General features: G+C 35.8%; 1 protein-coding gene across 1 annotated transcript in view; it reads right to left on the bottom strand.

Annotated features, from left to right (window-relative positions):
• Window positions 1–10000, bottom strand: part of LOC135210218 (location of vulva defective 1-like) — a 47932-nt gene that overhangs the window by 25849 nt on the left and 12083 nt on the right. The window contains exons 5-14 of the mRNA XM_064243054.1: window positions 5197–5378; window positions 4452–4559; window positions 4056–4217; window positions 3484–3650; window positions 2956–3084; window positions 2533–2790; window positions 2178–2276; window positions 1298–1403; window positions 824–906; window positions 517–632 (exon numbers count right to left, since the gene is read on the bottom strand). Of these exons, the coding sequence (XP_064099124.1) occupies window positions 517–632; window positions 824–906; window positions 1298–1403; window positions 2178–2276; window positions 2533–2790; window positions 2956–3084; window positions 3484–3650; window positions 4056–4217; window positions 4452–4559; window positions 5197–5378 (1410 nt within the window). The remainder of the gene's footprint in view (window positions 1–516; window positions 633–823; window positions 907–1297; window positions 1404–2177; window positions 2277–2532; window positions 2791–2955; window positions 3085–3483; window positions 3651–4055; window positions 4218–4451; window positions 4560–5196; window positions 5379–10000) is intronic.

The raw sequence follows: 10000 nt of genomic DNA, 5'->3' as shown, positions 1-10000 counted from the left end.
GGTCCCGCTACCGGGTAACCAGCTGGTTTCTATAGTAGATTCACATCAACCGTGCATTTGATGTCTAGGCCAGTCCCTTACGACGCTCCTGATTGGTTGTTGATAAGCCAGTCACAGGGCTGGAAACTCTCAGTCTCTCGAGAGAGTTCACATAGGCAGGATGTATGTTCCCAGTTCTCCTGAGTGATACGTCTTTTAAAAGCATCCCTCAGGAGAGGTGGAATATACATCCTCGCTATATGAACTCTCGAGAGAGAATGAGAGTTTCCAGCCCTGTCATTGGCTTATCAACAGCCAATCAGGAGCGTCGTAAGGGACTGGCCTAGACATCAAATGCACGGCTGATGTGAATCTACTATAAACACGTGAATAAAAATCTCATCTTTCGGGCCAGCCCTAGGAGAGCTGTTAATCAGCTCATTGGTCTGGTTAAACAAAGTTATACTTAACTTTTTGGCCTGAATTTTGTTATGTTGTATCCCATTCCCATATCTCAAAAACCTGCTGGATACTCACAGAGCCATCTTCATCTCCATTCCATTAGGGGATGTTATAGTCATTTCTTCTCCAACGACCAATTTCTTCAAGATGCTCTTAGAGAGAGATTCCAGCGCCTTATCCATCCTGGGTGCCTGAGGAGGAGATGCACTTGATGCCGAAACTTTAACTGAGCGTTTGTGAATTCGCTTTCTTTTCTAAGAATGTGTTAGTCACGTTATTATGACTTGCTGACAACTACTTTAGAGGCTTGTTATTTTTGTACGAGTTCGGATTGTACTTTTTTTTTTGGTATGAATAAAATACACTATACAATTTCTCTCACCTGGTCAGCGGTAGCTCCCTTAGTCTTATCTTGGATGCTGCATCTTTGGGAAGTCGCTAGATCAGTTGGGACTTCGAAATTGACTGAAATAAAAACATTTATAAACATCAAACGACAAGAATTATACGCAATAACTATTTCATATCTCAAAACGATTCAGTATTTCAGTCTGACAACCCAAAAAATTTTGAGCATCAAGAGAGAAACATTACAACGTTAAATATCGTCATTATTCGAAATCAAGAGAGAAACATTACAAAATTAAAATTATCATCAGTATTCAAGTATCGTTAGTATTCAAAACCAAGAGAGAAATATTACAAGATTAATATTATCGTCAATATCCAGTTATCGTGAATATTCAAAATCAAGAGATTGATTACGATATTAAAACTATCGACTTACCCAAAATCAAAAGAAAAGTATTATAAAGATTGAAAATATAAATAGTGAGAATCACGAGAGAAACATTACTGTCATCTGGCAGAGACGTGTCGTAATCCATGTTGAGGGCGTTTTTCATATCGGCAGGGGAGGCGGAAGAGCAGTTCTTCGTGTCCGCATTCACGTCTGCGGTGCCCTGTTGTCGTAAACATGAGAAAATTAATAATTATGTGGCTTGAGACTAAAAAGAAACGTTTCCCCCCGTCTGTGCACCTCGAGGAGTTCCTCGTTGGACGAGTGGTTTACGAGCTCGCCTACCAATTCGGTAGTCCTGAGTTCGAATCCCTGCTCTGCCAACGTGAAAGCAGGGAATTTAATTCTGGTGATTAGAAATTAAGTTCTCGATATAATGCGGTTCGGATTCCGCAATAAGCTGTAGGTCTCGTTGTTAGGTAACCAATTAGGTCCTAGCCACTTGAAAATATCTAACCCTTCGGGCCAGCCCTAGGAAAGCTGTTAATCAGATCAGTGGTCTGGTTAAACTAAGATGTACTTAGTTTACTTAGTGCACCTCGTACGGATCACTGTAGGCACTACTCAAGGTTCCTCGCAGCTTCCCTTCCAAAGGCCCCTAGATGCAACCCCTTTCATTCCTTTTACTTTACCTACGCTCATAGTCTCTTTCATCCATCTTACTTTCGTCAGTCCTCTCCTAACTGTTGATTCATAGTGCAGCTGCAAAAGGTTTTCCTCCTATTATACTTTTCAAACCTTTTTACTCTCAATTTCAGTTTCAGTGCTGACTGACTTCATGGGTACCAGCCCTTGGCCTTTGACGTAAATTCTATATTCTTATTCCTGTTCAAGCATTAAGGACTAGTACTACAATTATCCGCGAATCTTGAAAAGACTGAATCAGACAGTTATCACTGAGTTTTGGAAAGGAGAGCTGTGTGCAAGAGTCCCTTACCATAGAGATTCCAGCAACAGCTGTCAGTATATTCTGAGCAAAGCTCTGAAGCATCTCGGGAGTTGGGATTTCGATGTTGTCCAGGCCAGCTACCATGTTCTGGAATTCCAGCAAAGAACGGTTTATATGGTATTGGCCTGTAGGGTACTTTCGTGCTACATTTTATATTACAAAAGCTGCTATAATGTATAACAAGTAGTGTATAACAAAAACTAAGTTATTAGCAATTTTTTCCCATTTGCCTCTTCCAGCACAAACAAGGCTTTCAGTTAGCTCTTGCCGAATTTGATCTGGAAAGACTGAAGAAGAAAAAGAAGAAAATTAAATCCTCAGAAACATATACAAACGACCTGACCTCCACCAGCGTGACGACTTTCTCCCTAGCGCTCAGGTCAATTGTCTTGGATGCTGTTGGACTGGATGAAACTGTTTCCATGAGAGTAGACAGTGACCCACTGGCACTCTCCAGGGACGATAAGCTGTTGAAGTTGGTCGTTTCCAGCAGGCTGTCCAGAGCTGCGTTGTTCTTGTCCGCCATGGCGATGACCAGTTGGTCAATGGCCTCTTGTGACAGGTTGGCTGTAGCTGCTGCGCTTAGTTGCTCCCACGAGGCCTGATTTGAACATTTTTTTACTTTGAATGAGACTAAATTTCATGGTCTGTCTGTCTGACAGAGAAAATGAAGACATTGAACTATTGGATATAAAACCCAGATTCTTAGACCAAAGGACAGAAATTTCTCTAAATAACGAATGGAAATAATTTTAGTACGATGTACCTTCGCCATGATGTCGCTCTGAGCAGCTAGGACCATGGTGAGAAGGCTGGATTGTCCTGAGCTGGTCAGACTTGCGATGAGTTCAGTCGTGTTGACGCTTGCGAGTTCCTCTTGGGTTGGCAGTACTACCTGTTGGGTATTTAGCGCAATTTAACCATATATAAGAAAGCTCTGTGCACTCACACAAACACATACATACGCATCGGTCTAAGACTGTACATAACCACTTGTATCAAGTTTTACACAAATAGGCCTACACATAGGTACAGATACACACAATATTACCTGTAAGATATTTAACGAAATTTAAGAGGTATACCAAGTCTACCTTCACACACACTCATGCAAACACACACAAACACACACAAACACAAACACTCGTATCGGCCCAAGAATGCGCACAACCATTTGTAGTAACTTTCAAACACACACAAGCTTACTCATATGGCCATACACATCTCTCGGTCTAAGAGGGTAAAGTCTTATTTGTATCAACTTGAACAGATCGCGAAACTTTCAAGACCTAACCTCCAAGCTTGACGCTAGAGTTATCCTGTAGAAGGCGCCCCAGACATCGCTGATTTCGGCGACGATGTCGAAAATTCCCGACGGGAGAACCAGCTGCGTCGAGTATTTATCAAAGGTTCCGTGGAGGAGTTCAGCCAATGTTTTGTCCAGGCTTCCATTTTTTGCCACTGGTAAAAAAAAAAAAAATTTATTTTCGATTTTTTTAAGGAAAACATTCCACGTGTGTCAAAATATGTTCACTATGTAGCAAGTTACCCTTGCAATACCCGGAGATATTATTCCCTGTTGAATCACCACGAAAAAAACATCATCAGCAAACTGGAGAGAGGAGGAGGAGAGAGAGAGAGAGAGATAGAGAGAGAGAGAGAGAGAGAGAATCTTAGCAATCGAACCATTTCAACCAGGTGTTCGGAAGACTTTGTGACCAGCTATCCTTGCAGTATCAGGAGATATTATGACCTATTAAATCACTGCAGATCATATATATATATATATATATATATATATATATATATATATATATATATATATATATACTCAGGAAACTAGAGAGAGAGAGAGAGAGCACTTACGAATAAATTTGTATCCACGGACTCCTACATTTTCTGGGTCACTCCAGCCCTGGCATTCGATAGAGAACAAATCTATCAACGCCCTTGAGGTCGCAGGAGCTTGGAAGGTGCAGTTACCCAGGGCCGGCGGCTGATTCAGACGGAGGAGGAAGGAGGAAGATCCTAAAGGTGTAGAAGGAGGAGCAACAATGGAAATAAAATCAGGAAGAGATGAATAGACAGATAGGCTTTATACAATGCACTTTCCTCCAAACAGTTATTTCATAAAACGTAAAAACCATAAAGAGAAAGTTTTCTTCATTTGCATTAAGTTACGTTTTTATATAATATAGAAGACAGGTTCTCAAACTTGATAAAATTGCACCAAATTATACAAAAATCATGACATAGGCCTACCTACTGCTCCCGTGGTATCTGTAACATCAACTGCAAGGCGGAGTTCTGTAACTGTTGGATTATCTTTGAAGAACGACACATCAACTGACAGATCGGTACGGTTGACTCCTGGTAAATGAGAATCGTTATTTTTAGGACTAAAACTTGCTGACATGTGTTTCTGGGTGGAATGGAATAGAACCAGTGTCCGGAATAATGATTGAGGCGGACTTGAATCTTATTGAAGAGAGGGAGAGAGAGAGAGTACTGCAAAAGCGAAATTGGGCGTATCAATTGACTTTATTGTTAATTTTTAGCTCAATCTATGAATATTTTTAACTATCTTTCAAAAACTGTCCATTGTTAAGTCAAAATAACTTTAATTTCTGTGTGACACGCTATTATGATTCAGATAGTTAGTGTCGTATACAACATAGTACTAGCTACGGTGAAAAATATTAAATAAATCTGATGCTTAATTAACTTACACACCCACACAAGATATATATATATATATACTAGATATATAATATATATATATACTATATATATACATATATATTAATATTATATATAGATATATAGAGATATATATATATATATAATAAATATATCTATATATATATATATAATATATATATATATATATATATATATATATATATATATATATATATATATATATATATACATACATACATACATGCAAGCATAAATACGATGTTAACAATACGATCTTAACTATTCCTTAACTTACGATACATACCGAGTGGAAAATGTGTTGTGGTTACGGCAAATGGAACACCACCGGCATCCGACATGACCCATTTGAACGCCAATGGCGCGGAAGAGCATGAAGATATACACTCACTGACGAGTCGCAGCTTATACGACGGATTAACATATACGATTCCCTCTCGAGAAGGGCACAGGGCTACGTCGGTACATCTGAAAGGTGTAAGTTTACTTTACGACATCTGTAACTGGTAAAATAACGTTTTACCTTTGAGTTATCAAGGATGATTGATGGTGTTGGTCAACTAAACAGGTTAGGGAGATGGCGCCATAAATATCATCGTAATTCCCTAGTCTTTCCACGATTATTCTCAGAAGCCTCTTTGCTCCTCTGAGGTATTTACAAGATAGATAAATAAATAGTAATTGATGTATGATACCATCAATTATAATCTATAATTATTGGGTTGGATTACATAGTCATTTTTTTTATATTGTTTCTCCATAAGCTGCACCGCTTAGACCCTCGTTGTGTAATTAATTTTTCTTTTATTCCTTTATTCATGCTAGACGTATTATTATCACTATTAATAATGCACTTAGTTATTGTAATAAGATTATATCCATTAATCCAGTAATTGTCGACCGGGATTTTCTACCACCACCTACCTTTGCAAAAGTTAGAAACATTATTAGTGATGTGATCCGGGTATAATTAAGTGTTTCAGTCTCTCGAGTCAGTGTTCTCCCCCCAGTGATTCATAAAGGAGCTATTGCGTCATTGCTCCTCGCTAATACTTGTTGCACGTGTTATTTTGCAATGCCAGTGTAAAGTGTAAAGAAGAATTTAATGAAAACCTAGAACAAATGTTGTTTTAAGAATTCGTTATCGAAAAGAGGTGAAAATATTTGAATTGCAGTGGAATTGTTAGGCCCGCCTAGTGTTGTGTCACATAATATAAGTAGTGTATGTTAGAGATTATTAAGTGTCATCTGTTGATGGCTTAAATCGAACAAGTTCAATGATTGATTTCCCACAAGTGTTTTGAAGCAGTCTATCTTATTTAATTTCTGGGACGTGGTTTGCCATCAGCTGAGTTCCGTAGGGTAAGTATTGAAAGGCAGCATGTGTAATACCAAGTTTAGTTTGTGAAACATTGAGTAGCATTTATACTAACTGATAGGGAGAGTAAGCAATGCATATATGAACATTAAAACCGACAGTTATTTATTCATTTGTTTACCATACAGTAATAACGATTAATATAACAGTTGTAATAATACCATGTAAAAGCACGATGGAAATAATCGATAGACAGTGACACAAATGCAGGGTTGAACGCATAGCAATCAATAGGTCTATCATGTTTTTCCTTTTTCTAGCAGTGCAGTGATAGAAGGTCATTTATTTCTTACTTGTTATTTGAACTTTGTAATCGACGTTCTACTGTTTGTTTGGCATAACATAACACTAACGATGATTAATTATTATGGTAGCTGTGGTAATATTACTAGGAAGAGGAAATTTAGGGTTGAACACTTATCATTCTTGCTAGGCCTATGATGTCTTTTTCTAGCTGTATATAGTGTTAGTAACTCATTAATTACCTAATAATTTATGATAATCTTGTCATGATAACATTCCTAACATTGTTTTCTGTAGTTTGGTAGAAATCGTTAGGGATAAGACGAAACCGGGCTAGGCCTATGTTTCGAAGGGAGGGTGAGGTGAACGTTTCCTTCCACGCTCTTTGAATCTATAAGGGCTCTTCCTTATCAAAATTTGGATTTCATAACAGCTATAAAATGTATTAAGCGATATAGATTAAATATCCAAAACTGTATTCACGGAATACAAAAATAAAAAGTGTAGCCATAACGTTGTGCAATAATCAGGATATGTATGGTCTAATCCTCATCAGCTTTGCTTCAGTGTAGTGACCTTATGTCGTTTGAGGGAATGCATGTAACAGAATATATATATATATATATTAAGGGAGTTGCCTTTTTTTTTTTGTCGGAACCTTCGTATGTTATTCATTTTGACAGTTCGGCTTCATAGCTTAAAGGATAGCCACAGCCTAGGAAAACTTGAAGATTGCGCATATACAGCGTATATGTATATGTACATATATGTATGTATGTATGTGTATAGATAGATAAGGTAAGCAATGGGTAACACTGAGTTTGGCTTCTGAACCATCATAATTTATTATTCACATCTGTAAGAAGGAATGTATATATACAAGGTATACAGGAACTTTATAACTGACAGCTATTCAGCTGTTTGTATTAGTTTGTCATAACAACATGGATGTTTGTCATAATACTTGTGATAATTTTACCAGGAAGAGCATCATGGATATAATCGACATACATGTAGAGTTGAACACCTAGCAATCTTGGTAGGCCTATGATGTATTTTCCTTATCTAGCTGTGTATAGTGCTAGGAAATAATTAATTTCATGCTTATTTATAAAAATTTGATCTTACTGATAACCTTCCTAACGTTTTCTGTAAAAGTTGGCAAAAATCGGAACAGGTAAGACAAAAGCTGACTAGGCCTATGTTTAGGAAGGAGGCAGACGTCAACCTTTTCAAGTTTAGATGTCATAATGACTATAAGAAGCAAGTGACGAAGCGTAAAATGGTACCGAAGAAAAAAAATGAGATAAAAAGCTCAAGAAACTTATTTATATCATAGGAAAGTAAAAACTGCATTTCCGTACAGCTGCAATTTTTTATAATAAATAGGCTTTAGGCGAAGGTATACGAGGTGAGACGAATATTGTTATTGTCGTTAGTATGTCAGACTTGAATGGACGAATTGTTGTGAATATTATATCTTACAGACCGAAAAGTGATAGAAAAAGCTTTGCAAAGCTAGTTCATTCGTTCTATGAATGCTGCAACTGAAGTGGTATTTTTTTTTTAGCTTAATCCTCATTAGCTTTTCTTACCTAATTTATTTTGACGGTGCGTAAATTTAGGGAGGTATCTTTAAGGAAACTTCATTCTAATGTAGGAGGTATTTGCCATTTATTAAGACTGCTGTAGCCTGTTAAGTAAGAGGTAATTACGGCCCACTAAAAGTTTAAGATATGTGCATATATGTGTATATATATATATATATATATATATATATATATATATATATATATATATATATATATATAATATAAAGGTATTTATATATGTATATTTATAAATAAATATAAATATATTTATATATACATACATACATACATACTACACACACATATATATATAATATATATATATATATATATATATATATATATATATATATATATATATATATATATATATATATATATATTGTGACGAAGTGCCAAGTATCTGGTTACTACACTTGCCATTCATTAATTGTTACCTCACAACAACCAGACACCTGAACCTTCATCACAGGTACTAAACGACTGAATACTCTAAAGGCAACAGTGATCCCTTAAACAACATACCAGTATTGCAGAAAATCAGACTAAGTTCATGAAAACAGGTGTGAGGTAATCTTGTGAGTAACTAAATTAATCAAAGGGCATCACTCCATCAACAACTTTAAATGTCTAAGTATTTCCCTGATTTCAGAAGTCTAAGTACTTCCCTGGTTCTAACTCACTTGAAGTAAATTGAAGGAAAACAGATCAGTTATCACTCTATGTTTCTACCTAAGGTAAATATAATAAATATTTGCAAATATACTGGTTTAATTGAAAACACTTATAAAAATTTTATATACAAAAATTTATTAAACTCAAAATTATAAGTGAAATTCACAAAGTAAAGTTTAATTAATTCTTGAATCAATTAAGTAAAATTAAATCAGAATTAATTTACCACAAAATTCAAGATAATTAATTCAATCAAAATTCAAAAGTGTTAGGTAATAATTGAAATTTGGAAATTAATTCACAAGTGGTAAACAGCAATAAAATTTGAAAAAAATTCCAAGTAAATGCAAATTAATTCACAGATGTTAAATTCAGTTAAATGTGCAACGATTAAGTAATGAAAATAACTAAGTTAATTAAATTGCGAATGCAAATGAAAACACGGAAAAATGCGGAAAATACCAAAATTGTAAAAAACACTAATCACACAGAATATAAAATAAAAACACATACTTCAATAAGAAAATGGATAAATGCACTTCAAATGAAACAAACACAAAGCACAAAAATTTGCAATGTGTAAAAATTGATATTGTTTCACTCAAACCATTGTAACCATTACTTATTAGTTCTCTAAACCATCGAAACCATTAGTTATTAGTTGCAACTAATAAAAATATAACACACTTTACCTTTACCAATTTTCTTTCTTCAAAAAATTCACCAATTCACACTATTTCTCAAATGAAAATGAAAGGCGGCGTTACACTTGTATAATGTTTGTTCAGATTCCACAAAAAACACTAAATAATACTATATAACTCTAAGAAATATCAAATCTGAAATTTAAAAGTTACTTTAATATCAATTATGGCGAGGGAGAGAGAGAGAGAGAGAGAAAGGAGGTCTGAACGCTATGTGGTTCTAAGTTACAATGAAAAATTCTTCCTTACGAAAGCTGGACTGTGGAGATGGCACAAAACGTTTTGGGCAATGCAAGAGATGATGCAGTCCTTTCTAGAAGCTTCTAATAGTGATGTAACTTTACAGAAAAATTGTGAAATTTGCATGTAGTTTCGGCAAAGGTGTACGCGTATGAAACGAGTCATGACATTGCTCAACAAAGACACTTACCCAATCGAGACAGAGGTTGAGCGATAATTAAGATTGACATGTTTTCAAAACACAACGGAGACTCGAGT

Source organism: Macrobrachium nipponense, chromosome 39 (genome assembly GCF_015104395.2).
Source record: "Macrobrachium nipponense isolate FS-2020 chromosome 39, ASM1510439v2, whole genome shotgun sequence".
Classification (NCBI taxonomy): Eukaryota; Metazoa; Arthropoda; class Malacostraca; order Decapoda; family Palaemonidae; genus Macrobrachium; species Macrobrachium nipponense.
This window is presented reverse-complemented; position numbering and strand designations above follow the sequence as displayed.